Source organism: Humulus lupulus, chromosome 8 (genome assembly GCF_963169125.1).
Source record: "Humulus lupulus chromosome 8, drHumLupu1.1, whole genome shotgun sequence".
NCBI classification, from domain to species: Eukaryota; Viridiplantae; Streptophyta; class Magnoliopsida; order Rosales; family Cannabaceae; genus Humulus; species Humulus lupulus.
In genome coordinates this window covers 21,255,229-21,270,225 of record NC_084800.1, presented here as the reverse complement: position 1 = coordinate 21,270,225, position 14,997 = coordinate 21,255,229, and the positions used below count along the sequence as shown (strand labels likewise).

The following is a 14,997-nucleotide window of genomic DNA, read 5'->3' as shown; positions in this document are numbered from 1 at the left end:
TCTCGAGACTCACCCCGAGCCCCGAACTTAATCCCGTTATGACTAGACCGAAAACTTGCTTTCCCATGATCGTCTCACGTCGAAAGGCTCGAACCAAACCACATATAATGTGGTAAAATTATAATTCACCCATATGCATAAAATTACACAATCACGCCCCCAACGGCCAAATTACCAAAATGCCCTTGCATTTAACATATGAGCCCATATGCATGCATTCACCATCATATAATAATATAATTCACATAAACATACATATACTCATTAAATATCATAATAAATCAATTATGGCCCTCCCGGCCTCCTAATCAAGGTCCTAAACATTATTAGGAAATTTGGGGCATTACAGTAAACCTATTATTTAACCATTATTATTGTATATTAATATTTTTATTAATATTTGAATATTAAAATAATATCAAATATTAGTTTCTTACAGTTATTGATATTTGTAAGACCAGTGAATTTTGGAGAAAGTATATTTATTATATCACTGGAATTGATATTATGACTAATTAATAATAATATAAATATTTATATTTATATTATTATCATTATATTGATTATTACAATTTTATGTTAAAAATATGATTTCTTTTATAAAATGACTATTTGAATATATATACATTCATATATGTATTGTTATTGAGGTATTTTGTTATTATTATTGAAATAACTTTATTTATAGATGATAATTATTATTGTTGTTGTTGTTATTATTATTATTATCATGAGAGTACATTATTAAATGAGCAATGTTTTATATGAAGAGTTATTTGCATTACGTTGATAATAATTATTATTATCATTCATATAGTTTATGGTGTTGTTAATATACACTATCAATAGTGTATATTTACGATTTTGATAGAATTTAATAAATGATGTGCCTTGAATAGGATTTGTATGGATTTGATTGATTGACTCTTGCTGAGCAATTTTAAAATAAGCTAAGGACCTAAGGTAAGTAAATCTCACATTTTGTGCTTAAGTGTAAGATGCATGACTACATTGATTGTGTACATCTGACGAGTTAAGTATGGTATGATGATGATGCATATGATAAGTATGTGAATAATGGTTATATGAACACCATAAGGGTGTTGTGTGATATGTAATTGATGAATTCCGTGATATGTGAAAGATGTCTTACTTGGTTAAGAATGATATGAATTATGTGCAAGTATGCGTTCTTATGTTGATGGATATGTGGATTACTTTATGTTCATGATTTGTTATATGTTATGATATATGAAGCGTTTAAGTTTTTAGGCTGGAAACCTTAGACCTGAGTCATAGCTCTACGTTAAGGTATAACAACGCCACCAACCCAAAGCTTCATGTATTATGACTAAAGATGTTTTGAGTTATATGAGATGTGATACAATGCCTTGATTGAATACCATCAAACATGAATCATGAACATGAACATTGACATTTCAGCATCAGCATGTATGCATGGCATGTACAGTTATGTGATACATTATTATGTGACATAAGACCATGCATATAAATATGAGGAAATTTATGAAATGCCTTGAAATGTCTTATGTGAAGTGAACATTTTAATGACACAAGGCTTAAGCAAAGTGATAATAAGATGTTTAAAAAGGGTGCCACTGTTTTGATGAAGCAATCAAGTAAGTTCAGTAAAGAAGACGGAAGTCTATAAGACTTAGAGTGGCTGCCCACTAGTGTGGGCTAGGTCAGAGTTGACCATTCAGATGTGTTTGCCATGTTTCCGTCTTTCTCCTCCATATGTGTAATAAGTATGGCAGCTATGGCAACGATGAAATGAGCATTATGATAAGCCTAGCTGTGATGATGGCTAGCCGGAGGAGAACCCATGGGATCTATATGATATGTGTAACAAGCCCTGCAGGCATTGGCCGAATCAAACAATATGCACAAGTGATATTGGGCCCATAAAAATGTGAAACTAAAAGAAAGAGCATAAAAGTAAAGTTTGAAAGTGCATGAGCAATAAATGAAATGCATAAGTATATAAGTCAGCATATTAGTATATGTGCACAACAAACTCACGACATTCATGTGTATGTGTATGCATGAGATTTGCTTACTGAGCGTTAACTCATTATGTTATTTTCCAATATTTTTCCAGGTGTGGCTTTAGCTGTTAAGCAACTTGTGGAGCACGGATTCAGTAGCAATACAATAATGGTTTAGAGTTTTCATATGGCTGCCTTAAATTTAAAGTATTCATACGTGTAATAATTTCTACTAATAAGTTTATATAAAAGTTTTAAATTTTTTTGTATTTCTTCGTATCATTTTATTTAATTCTTTTGGTCAAGTGCCTAACATACTCGTAAACTCTAGAATTACGAGTATGTGGCGAACGTACCCTACCTTAGGGACGTTACAGAAAGAAAGAAAGAAGAAGAAGAAAAACCAGTTCGTCGTCGTCGGCTGCAGCGGCGGAAGTAGCATCGCCGGAAGAAATCTGAGATGGACACTGAATGGGGGAGGAGAAAGAAAGAAATGAGAAGAGAGAAAGATCGTGAGGAGAGAAGAGAAAATAAGAGAATTAAGTTTATGGTAATTTATTTACCATATTTTAAAAAAATTTTCCAAAACTTACCATATTTTGTACAATTATTTTTTTTCCCATAAATTTAGAAACTATATATATATTTCCCATATTTATGTACACTTCTCTTTAAAAAATTAGCACTTTTATCTTATTTATCATAAACAAAACTCTGCTATTTTCGTTTAATCAGTGAAAAAATACTCTCTTAATCACTATAATTAATGTATATTCTAATTCGTCCCACAACCCTTTAAAGCTACGTTTTTCTTATTTATAATAAACAAAACACTGCTATTTTCGTTTAAAGGGTGAAAAAACTTTCGTAAATATTACTCTATAATTAGCGTCAACAAATAATGTTTTAATCCATTACGTGTATCATTTTCACTAGCATATATCTAATAAAGATGCGAAACCATCTCGTCAGCAATTTTTTTTTCGTGCGCAAATTCACATACGAGCATCACGATTTCCAAATTCCAATCCAATTAAGACCACTAAAAAGAATCCTCACAAAAAAAAAAGACAACATTAAAAAAATAATAATAAAAAAAGTGAGAGAGAAATGACATCATTTCTAAAAAACGACAAATATCATGTAAAACGACAATAATTTTGAAAAACAACATTATTTGTATAAAAGAAATATTATTTTAGATATTCATAATTATTCGAAAACGACAATACTATGAACAACGACATGAATTTTATATGGAGAAAACGACATTAGTAATAAAGCAACACTAAATAAAAAACGAGGATATTTGTTTGTTCATTGCAACAGATTCAAAACGACGAAAGCAAAGCGAAGGGAAATATAAAAGAAATGAAAAAAATATATATTGAAAAACTTAAAAAATGATATAACACAGTATTTTTTGAGTAACTGCAGCACAATGACAGTGGCTACTATGTATATTGATATTTATAGAGCCAAAATACAATATGTAGAACATTCTAGAGAATGACAGCACACAGAAGAAAACTATTCCAAGAAATTAAGGATTCTCTAACAAACTAATGAGAGGTTGTTAGATTGTATATCAATGCATTAAATACAGTGATTATGTACACACTGTATAATTCTATTTCCTAACATCCCTTCTCAAACTGAGTGGGATTTGAACCACTCCAAGTTTACTGATAAGGAAATTGAATTGAGAATGAGACAAGCTCTTGGTTAGGCAATCGACAATCTGATCTGAAGAAGGAATGTATCTGATATCCAAGGACTTGTCTAGAACTTTGTCTCGAATGAAATGAACATCTAGTTCTATGTGCTTTGTTCGTGCATGGTAAACTGGATTTGAAGCTAGAGCACTGGCACCCATATTATCACACCAAGTTACTGGGATTGATGGCAGAGGAAAACCAAGTTCTTTGAGTAGAGCATGAACCCATGACATCTCTGCTGCCACTTGTGCTAAGGCTCGGTACTCAGATTCTGTACTTGAGCGTGAGACAACTGGTTGTTTTTTGGAGGACCACGAGATCAAAGTATCATCGAGTTACACACAATACCCAGCTATAGAACGTCTATCATCTGGGCAACACGCCCAGTCTGCATCTGAGAATCCGGTCAAGCCAAGCCTCTCATTGTATTTGATGTGCAGTCCATGAAGTGGTGTCCCTTTGAGATATCTCAGCACTATTTTTGCTGCACTCCAGTGTGTCGTGGTTGGTGCCTTGAGAAACTGACTTAACTTGTTTACTGCATAACATATATCAGGTCTGGTGTGTGTTAGATATTGTAGGCCCCCAATGATGCTCCTATAGTCTGTTGGGTTAGGAAGAGGCTCTCCATCAGTGATTGACAAAACTTTACCAACTGTCATAGGTGTGGGACATGACTTAAGGTGTAGCATTCCTGTTTTCTGTAGCAATTCCTCTACATATTTTGCTTGAGTTAGGTACATCCCTGTTTCATCTCGTTTAACTTCTACTCCCAAGAAATAGTGAAGGGGACCGAGATCTTTCAAGGCAAAGGGCTGATTTAGTTTCTCAGTAAATTGCTTAAGTTTGGCAGTGTTGTTACCAGTTACAATGATGTCGTCCAAGTATATCAGCACAAGAATAATCAGTGTTGAAGACTTGAAGAGAAAGAGTGATGGATCAGCCTTAGAATTCTTAAAATCCCAACTGATGAGTGTAGCTTTTAGTCTATTAAACCAAGCCCGAGGGGCCTGTCATAGGCCATATAAAGATTTGGACAGCTTGCACACAAAACCATCTTTGTTTTTATCTTCAAATCCTTGAGGTTGATTCATGAACACGTCCTCTTCAAGATGTCCATTCAAGAAGGCATTATTAATGTCCAATTGTCTCACATCCCATCCTTTTGCAACAACTATAGTTAAGATAACCCGAACTGTTGAAGCTTTAATCACGGGGCTATAAATTTCACCAAAGTCAATTCCGGGTCTTTGGTTAAACCCTTTAGCTACAAGTCGTGCCTTGTACCTTTGAAATGATCCATTCGAGTTCCTTTTTACTTTGAATACCCATTTGTTGCCTATAATGTTCATATGAGCTGTTTTTGGAACTAAAGTCCAAGTCCCATTATCCATTAGTGCCTTATGTTCTTCCATCATAGCTTGTTTCCATCCTTCATGAGACAGAGCTTCTTCTACTGAATGCGGTTCTTCACTAATACGCTGCCACTGTGATTGCCCAAGGTACACTTTTGGTTTATAAATCCCAGCTTTTGATCTTGTCACCATGGGAAGTGTTGAGGCCCCTTCATTAGGTTGGATCACTGGCTGCTCATGGTCAGTAGTTGTGTCAAATGTAGTGGCACCTGGTGGGATGTGAGTCGTATTTGAGGCAGTAGAAGAGCTACTAGATGCATGGGAAAAAATTTAACTAGGAGCAGAGTGTTCATTGGAATTTACCTGACTGTTTAGTGGAGTATGAGGTTCCAATTCGGATGATGCACTGTTGGTATGCTCCGGATAAGTACCATCAACTTGACCACCTGAAGAAGATGGAGTGTGTGGAGAGGAGGAAACTAGAGTAGGAAACATGAACCAGGAAGGGATATGGACAGAAATGGATTGTTCAGGTTGGTGAGTGTTTAGAAAACCAGCTTTAAAAGGGAACTCATTTTCATTGAATACCACATTTCTAGAAATATAAAGTCAACCTGTACTACTTAGACATTTATATCCTTTGTGGCTGTCACTGTAGCCGAGATTAACACACTTGGTGGAGTGATATTGGAACTTGTGAGCTTGATAGGGACGAAGACAAGGATAACACGCAGCACCGAAGACCTTGAGAAATTTGTAATCTGGTTGTGTTAGAGAAAAGGTGTTCAAAAGGGGATTTGTTGAGTAGGATTGGTGTAGAAAGTCTATTTATTAAATAGACATATGTTTGAAAAGCATCCCACCAATATTTTTGGGGAACACCAGCTTGAGCAAGCAAAGTGAGACCCATTTCTACGATGTGTCTGTGCTTGCGTTCTGCTCTACCATTTTGAGCAGAGGTGTGTGGACATGAGTGTTGAAAGCTTATGCCATTTTCATGAACAAAGCGAGTAAAGGATTGGTATTCACCACCCCATTCTGTATGAAGTTTCTTGATACACCTATCAAATTGATTTTCAACAAGAGTCTCGAATTGAATAAAGGCATTTAAGGCTTCAGATTTGGCTCGTAAGGGGTAAATCAAAGTAAAGCGACTGTAGTCGTCAACAAAGTGAATATAGAAACGAAAATTTGTATTAGACATGATTGGTGCCGGTCCCCACTAGGGCTGTGCAAAAAATTTTACAACCCGAATAAACCGCCCAAACCAACCCGAAAAAACCGCCAAAAAACGCAACCCGAATAAACCGACCAAAATTTAAACCGCCCAATATAACCCAACCCGCCCAATTAAGAATTTATTATTTTTAATATATTCAAATAAATAGATAAATTAATTAAGTTTTGTTTTAATTTTTTTACTATAAGTTTAAAATATTGTTTTAAGCTTAAAAATATAAACTTCACACTATTAGTACTAGTATTTAAAAGAAAAAAAATTACAAAAATGTTTAAAAAAAAAAATACCACTTTTGTTTGGGCGGGTTGACCCGCCCAACTCGACCAACCCGCCAAAAAAAAATACAATTTCAGTTTGGGCGGGTTAACCCGACCAACCCGCCCAAATTATTGGACGGGTTAAAAAAAATCTTAATTGGGCAAGTTACGGGTCACCTTTGCTAACCCAATTATGACATTGGACGGGTAAAAATTTCTTGTAACCTGACCATCCTGCCCAATGCTCAGCCCTAGTCCCCACACACCAGTATGGATGAGATCAAGAGGAAAAGCGTCTCAAGAATGATTAGTTTTGAATGGAAGGGCATGTGATTTACCAAGCTGACAAGCATCACAGAAAAACTCATTTTTATTGCTGAAATTTTTTACATTCAATTGACTCAAGACTAGTTCTAAAACTCTATTGGATGGATGACCCAATCTTTGATGCCATTTATTCTTGATTGAAACAGAAGAAGACTTCTCAGCCATGGGCCGAGTTACATGATAACTAACTGGAATTGAAGAACTAGAAGAACAGGAAAGACACGACTGAGACTGGTGTTTGGCTGATGTAGCTGACTTATTGATAGGTGGAAGAAGTTGATAGAGTCCATCCTTAAGCACTCATCTGAGCATCACCCTCCTTGTTGCCTTGTCCTTCACAAAACAGAAATGAAAAGTAAATTCTACAATCCATTATCTGAGGTCAACTTGGAGATGCTAATGAGATTTTTTGTGACTTTAGGTACAAGCAAAACATCATTCAATAAAAGAGATTTAGGATGTTGTGTTGGCAATACTCCATTTCCAACATGTGAGATAGTTAGCTTATTACCATCAGCCACACTTAGAGACTCCTTACCATTGTACTCGACCTTTGATTGTGTAATGCCCTGGCTACCCCAGAACAGTTACGGTGAACGGTGAACCGGAAATTTGACTCGTTACCCGAGTCCTTTGGTTAAAAACGTGATCTAAGTGTTATTACCAGGTTAAGGTGAAAACCAGTAAAAGGAAAGGGTACATTTTATTAAGTAAACAAACTGCTCATGAGACTTTTAAAACGTTTACAAGATGTCTATAATACAAAAGAGTCGCTACAGTTTCTGATTTACAATCCCCGCCGGCCTAAGCGGCAAAAGTAGGGTAAACCCCTAGTTCCTCTGAGAACTCCTTGACCGTGGCAGTCAAGCGGCCCTGTATGTACATCACATCGCCCAAGCTCTCCACTCAAGGCTGGCCAAGCTTTTCTTTTCCTTTACCTGCACCACATAGCACCCATGAGCCAAGGCCCAGCAAGAAAACACAATAAAGCATGATATAATATCAACAACGATCATAATAACCATTCAGGACTATCAGTCCAACAAATAGGTGACAATAGCCAAAAGTCACAATAATGAGCATCGCTCCCTCTAGCCAAGTGACGATAGGGTCACCAGGGCTTAACTGATAGGTGATTTCTTTCATAAGCTTGTTCAGGACAGGTGCATGGTGATTAGTCACCAACATAACCTTCCTCACGACTCTAGAGTCGAAACTATGGACAACGTCCCTTAGCCATGTGACAAACGGTCACCGGGGTCATACACCTTGGCTATAGTCATCTGGTTGTAGACCAGGCAAGCGCTTATAAGTTCTTCGACCTTAGGGTCGGTCCCGCATTAATGCCATAGAGTCATTCAACGCGTGATCATCGACTTTAGAGTCGGTCCCTGACTAGTCAGTGTCTCAAGCAGGTAATCAGCATTCACTAGCATTTAACATGCAATCCATGTCCACATATACCAACCAACATGCCTCAAATATCCAACCATGCATGTCATATACCTGTACAGGGTGCAACTGTATTCATACACTGTTTTCTTACCTCAGATTCGAGCTAGAAAGATTAAAAGAACGGCCCGTGAGAGCAATCAGCCTTTAGTCCCTTAGCGGTCACCTAATTAAAACCAAACATGAGATATCATTAATAATAATGATCAACACAGGTTCCCACACCAATAACTAGCCTCCGGAAGATCAATCCCAACTAATCCAAGTGGTAGGAACACTCCCGAGGCCTAAAACTAAGTTCCCAGGGTCACAACGAGCAAACGGGGCGAAAACAGGGCAAGGGCTGCGGCCCTAGCACCTTGGGCCGCGACCCCCAGGGTTCCCAGAGGCAAGGGCCGCAGCGCCCTCCATCAAGGGCCGCGGCGCCCAGCAAGCACAAAGCCTCCACCTGCTTCTTCAAAGAAGGGCTGTGGCGCCTCAAGAACAGGGCCGCGGCGCTCCACCCTAGGCCAAACCCAACCGCGTTTCTAACACTTCAAAGCCTCTAAAATCATCCCTAAACATTCCCCAATCATCAAAGCAAAGTTCCCAAGCTTCCCCATACATCAAAACCCTCAAAACCCAAGGCTCGAACGAACCGAAAACTCAACAATTCACAAAATCAATTCAGAGCTTAGAAACTTGGAAAAACTCAAAACTTAAACTTCGATTACCTTCAATTGGGTTGTTTTCCGTCAAATCCGTCAGTTAAGAAGCTTCTAATCTCTCCTAGGATCGCTACGCCTCAATCCTTGCTTAATTCTGACTCCTAGAACTCGAGATATCTTCGAATATGCTCAAACGGTAAAACGGGCTATCAAAAGGGAGAACAAGAGGTTTTTCTTATCGTACGATCTATCTGACAGCTACTTCAAGCTTAAGTAACCTCAAATAAAACCTAGTGCTCGGGGTCCCAAAAACACCCCCGGGGACATTATAGTCAAAACCTCCAAAATTTCACCCTGATCTCAAATATTCCCAATTTATCATCAAATGAACATTTCTATTACCCCAAAATTGACCCCATTATGAAAAAACCGCTAATCCATCATATATGACCGTCTCATGCCGAATAGCTCGAATATATCTCCATAATAATGGGATCTCATTCACAAATCAAGTTATGCAGCCAAACACACAAATTCACCCTCAATGGGCCAAATTATCAGAATAGCATAATTATTTAAATGTGGACCCACATGCACGCATATAACATCATATCATAATATAATTCACATATACATGCATAAACACATTTAATGGCATAATTAAACAATTAAGGCCCTCCCGGCCTACTAATCCAGCCATTAACCATAACAGAGAATCCGGGGCGTTACAGATTGCATCTTGCTTCCTTCAGCAGTAATGTGGTTACTAGCCCCACTATCAGCATACCAAGCTTCATGATCTAGCATCTCAGGTGTAGCCACGAAGGCTGAAGCATTATGTCCTTTATCCTGAGTTTTTCCAGCAGATGGACCTGAACCCATGAAGCTCTCATCAAACTGATTGTAGCAGTGAGCTGCCGAGTGACCGTACTTGCCACAGATTTGGCAGGTTTGTTCGGGACCACCACGACCTCTGGATCTGCCACAACCTCTGTTACTGCTGCTGCCTCCTCTATTGCCAGATCCATTGTCATTTTGAGAGTATCCTTGACCTGCTCCTAGATTATTTGGTTTGTTGGCATAGTTGGCAGTAGGATTAGCAAGGCCATTGAGAGTCTTTGATCCAGATAGAGCATTGATTCTTTCCATTTTACTATCATAACTCAAAAGTATATCCTGAAGTTCTTGCCAAGTGGTGGACTGCCTAGCTTCAATTAGAACAATAATAGGCAAGTATTCGGCATCTAAACCAGTGAGTACATTTGCTACAAGCTGTGCGTCAGGGTATGGGTCACCTGCAAGGGCGAGTACATCAGCCCATTTTCGTTTCTGCCTTAGGTAATCAGCCATTGAGAGTGCTCCCTTCCTTGACATCTGAATCTTCATTATGTACTCATCCATTTTTGACTTCGAGTGTGCGCCATAAAGGGCTTCAAGGGCACGCCAAAGAGCAGCGGATGAATCGCATCCCATCACTTCTGTTGCGATTCCTTCTTTCATTGAGCCATAGAGCCACCCTAGTAGCAATTGGTCATTTACTATCCAGGTTTTGAACTCTGGATTCACCTCCAGTACGTTTGAGTTTTCTCCATCGTTGCCGTCTGTAGACATCTTGATAAAATCCATTGGTCTGGTTTTGGTTCCTTTGAGGTAGCCGTCAAGTTTGTGTCCTCGAACAATGGCAGATACCATTGTCTTCCAACGTGAAAAATTGTTTCGATCAAGTTTAAGTGCAAAGGGTTGATTCAGGGCACTTCTGAAATGAGGTATGGCTATGTTTGGGGTCTGAGTTTGGGTAGTGTTTGAGGACTGTGGTTGTGGGGTTGTTCCAGCAGCTGCGGAACCATTGCTGGGTGGTGTAGTTTCGCCGGTCGACATGACTAACGTCTGGCCTGGCTCTTGATACCAACTTAAAAAATGATATAACACAGTATTTTTTTAGTAACTGCAGCACAGTGACAGTGGCTGCTATGTATATTGATATTTATAGAGCCAAAATACAATATGCAGAACATTCTAGAGAATGACAGCACATAGAAGAAAACTGTTCCAAGAAATTAGGGATTCTCTAACAAACTGATGATAGGCTGTCAGATTGTATATCAATGCATTAAATACAATGATTATGTACACACTGTATAATTCTATTTCCTAACAGAAAAAACATTGAAACATATTACAGCAATGGACTTTAGGAAGGGAAGGGAAATTCAATTATAATTATTAGGAATATTTGTGGTGAAAGTATCTAATTTATTATGTTTCTAGCACTTCAGTATTCAAGTTATTTTTTTAACGGCGAAAGTACATTTTGTCCATGTTTTGATGAAATTTAGTACTTTACAGTAAAACAAACAAACATATGCACGAAATTGCACAAAAACTTGATGGAAGTTACTTTTGCTGTCAAAAAAATAACTTAAGTACTACAAACACAATAATTAAGATACTTTCGTCGCAAATATCCCTAATTATTATTTAAAAGAGAATATTACAAAGAAATGAAATAAAATATATATTAAAACATTCAAAACAGCCATGGATTAAAAAAAATTGCAAAATCAATTTTATACATTTATTGACTTTTATACGAGAAGAAAAGCTACACATTTGAATGCCTTTATTTGCTACACTTCTAAATTTTCTTTCTTACTTTCCTAGAAAATTTGCTTTTCGCTGATGTGGTTTGAGTTGAAGTAGTTTCTCTCTAATATATATACATATAAATCAATCTCCTTTCAAGAAATTCAATGTTTGTCTGTGATTTTACCATACCTATCTTTTAAGAGTCTTTAATATACAAGGATTCTCATAAATAAGAATCCAACTTATGAGGTATTAGTACTGTCATTAATTGATTTGGATCTGTCTTGCCAGTTGATATATTTCTTCTTTTTCCTTCTTCACTTTCAAAAATGATGAAAAAGCTGGCCGACGACATAAACTATCTTTAATGAAATTTATTGATGCTGATATGGTGGTATGCAACTTGGTACGTAATTGTCTTGAATTTATTTATATGAAAAAACATATTACACATGCATTACACTCTAATACAGGTATTAGAGTTTAGGCTTAGCAGTCTGGTCAAATAAAAATTGTACATTATTCTCTTAGAAGATTATTACAACAAGATACATCAGAAAGAAATATTATTTATTTCTAGTAAGTTTTACATATCACACAACAACATATACCGAGTTCGAGACAACAATTGACAAACAACTTTAAACACACACACACAACAATATTATTTATTCCTTCCTTCCTTCTAAGCTTGGCCCTGTTACAGAATCTCCACCATTCATTTTGACAATGCAAAATCCATTGTCACAACCAAAGACAACCCTGCAAGTGCAAGGAGAAGTAATGTTAGTACATGTGATGAGACCATAAAAGTAGGAGGAAATTAACAAGTAGAAACAAAAGCAAATATTAAGCTTACTGATTCAATTCTTTGATACATCCAATGGCCCAAACTCTTCCAAGATCATAATTCAGAGTGTTTTCTAGCCTGTAAATCAAAATGAATTGAGAGAGAGAGAGAATTATATATACAGCAAGTCGAAAATATATGTGATTGAATATGAAAAAACTTACTCATAAGTAGCAGCATGCCATAAACGAGCAGTTCCATCATCAGAGCCTGTAATTATTATAGGAAGCTCTGGATGAGCACAAACTGCTGAGACATTATTCAAATGACCTTCCAGGCTTTGAACACAAGTTTGTGTTTCATAGTCCCATACCTATTTTCATCAATTTTATAAGTAACTACATTTCTTAAACTCACTGAATGTCTATAAAAAGAGAGTCTGATATAGTTGTAAAACCTTAGCAGTAAAGTCATCAGAGCCACTTAGTAAGTATGTTTTATCGCCAGAATTGAAGTAAGCAATGCAATTCACTCCTTTCAAATGATCATTCAAGGTAAAAATTGGAGCAGATGAGCCAATATTCCATGTCTGTCAAAATGAGCCATTACCAAGAATATTTGTCAGCTAAAAAAACATGAAGACAAACTAAACCTTGACTTCTGTGTTCTGTGAAGTAATACCATAATGGTTCCATCAAGCGAGGCGGTAGAGAAAATATTAGAGTCTTTTGGATTGAAGGCCACTTGCATCACATAATGGGAATGTCCTTCAAAAATTTGAGTGCATATCCAATCCTTTTCCCAGTCCCAAAGCTTTATAGACTTGTCATCAGATGTTGATATCAAGTATGGTAGATTTGGATGGACAACCACAGATCTTATGTAGTCTTTGTGTGCTTCGAACTCTATGATCTTCTCCATTGTTTCATAGTTGTAAACACGAATGAATCCGTCGTCAGATCCAGCAACAAACCAGTTTTTGCTAGCTATGAATTTTGCTGTTCTCACTATATGTGCAACCAAAAAAAAAATCTCTTTAATTAGTACTCCTTTGAAAAATTCACTTAGTTTTGAATGTGTAATGACTACTAATGTAACATGTACCTGGTGAGTCTGTGACTTTGAGAGACTTTTCTAATTTCTGAAACAGTGTGCACAAGTTATTAGAAGTATGCTTAAACAAAGTAAAATTATGTAGGTTTTAGAGTTCAGTAATAAATGGAAATGCCTTGTTTGGCCCCTTACTCTGGAGTGGTAATTCCATAAAGAAACAGTTCCAGAATATAAAGTTGCTAAAAACCTGCATGAAAAGCAAGACTAACCATTTGTAATCAATTAATATTTATGAATATGTAGTTTAAAACTCAAAGATAAGTGTGTGTAATTACCATGAATGAATTGGATGCACATCTACTGATTTCACTCTCTCAGAGATTTGAGTAAATTCTTTCTATTAAAAAATAATGATCAGTAGATTAGTTATCAAGGCATTCAACAATACAAATATATTTAAAACAGAGAAATTCTTAATTCAAAAAGTTATAAAATTAAAATATAAAATAACAGCTGCAGTACCTCAATTTTTAGTGCTAGATTCTCCTGAAGACCACACATGTAAGTCAGTGACAAACACAATTTGTTAGTTCCAATTAAACAAATTCTTATTGTAATAAGTGTGATTACCACATTATTATCTCTAACTACAAATTTTAATTGCCTAAAAAAATCATTTGAAAAAGAGTTTACACATAAGTTATAATGTAAAACTTAGCAAAATATATACTAACATCAGTGAAATGAAAATAACAATTTTTTTAAGGGAAGAAGAATAACTAACCATTTTAGTGATTGAGTTTGGATTAGCAAAGCTAAGGGGTTTTTTTTTTTTTGAACTTGGAACAAGTTAATGCTGAAAATTGATGGAGATGGCTACGAGATCAAAACCTTGTCATACGAATATATATAGATCGAAAAGCTTCTTAGTTAAGAAAACAAGTTCAGTGATCATCTTTGAATTATATGGAAGATTCCTGATGGCTTCAGAGTCAGAAAATTTTCATGGTGTCATTGGATGGCTTGCCTACCGTCGATTCATTTACTTGCTCAAGAATGAACGGTGGAGATGGCTCGACAAGTTAATATCAAATATCCATTTAGTTTGACAAGATAATATAATGAGATTGGGATGTGCGTAGAAATAATAAAACGTTGGATAGAGTATTCAAAGCTCCAAGAAGGTACTTGTGAGATGCATATTAAGTTACAAAATGAAGAATATTCAACGCGTCAACAACATACGTTAAACTTAGACTACCTTTTATTATAGCATCCTTATTTTTAATGGATTGTCCCAACGTGGGTGACCAAGAAAAAAAAACATTTAATAGATTTGATTTCTTATTTTGTGGCAATTAAATCCATTAATCTGACAAAAAATAAATAAATCCATTAATTAATTAGACAGATTTACATACGTTATATTGGCCATTTTGAATTAATTGGTGATTTTTTTTATATGAAATGTTAATGTTTAGTTTTTAGATAGACTAGTGATTGAAGCTCATGCAAGGCATGAGCTGCTGTTATGATAAAAAATATATTTATATAGACAAAAAA

General features: G+C 36.2%; 1 protein-coding gene across 1 annotated transcript; it reads right to left on the bottom strand.

Moving 5' to 3' along the window:
• Positions 1-11,994: 11,994 nt before the first annotated feature.
• LOC133796035 (coatomer subunit beta'-1-like) lies at positions 11,995-14,372 on the bottom strand. The gene is made up of 10 exons (XM_062233516.1): positions 14,219-14,372; positions 13,957-13,980; positions 13,770-13,831; positions 13,627-13,681; positions 13,486-13,522; positions 13,063-13,388; positions 12,839-12,970; positions 12,606-12,754; positions 12,451-12,519; positions 11,995-12,353 (listed from the first exon to the last, which is right to left on the bottom strand). The coding sequence occupies exons 1-10, from the start codon at positions 14,219-14,221 to the stop codon at positions 12,260-12,262; spliced, it is 951 nt and encodes a 316-aa protein (XP_062089500.1). The 5' UTR covers positions 14,222-14,372; the 3' UTR covers positions 11,995-12,259.
• Positions 14,373-14,997: the final 625 nt, after the last annotated feature.

Excerpts from the sequence above, each read along its gene's own strand:
- LOC133796035 (XM_062233516.1), bottom strand. Across the intron at positions 13,832-13,956 it reads ATCTAGCACTAAAAATTGAG|AAAGAATTTACTCAAATCTC; the intron begins GTACTGCAGCTG and ends ATTTTTTAATAG. Across the intron at positions 13,682-13,769 it reads GTGCATCCAATTCATTCATG|GTTTTTAGCAACTTTATATT; the intron begins GTAATTACACAC and ends CTTTTCATGCAG.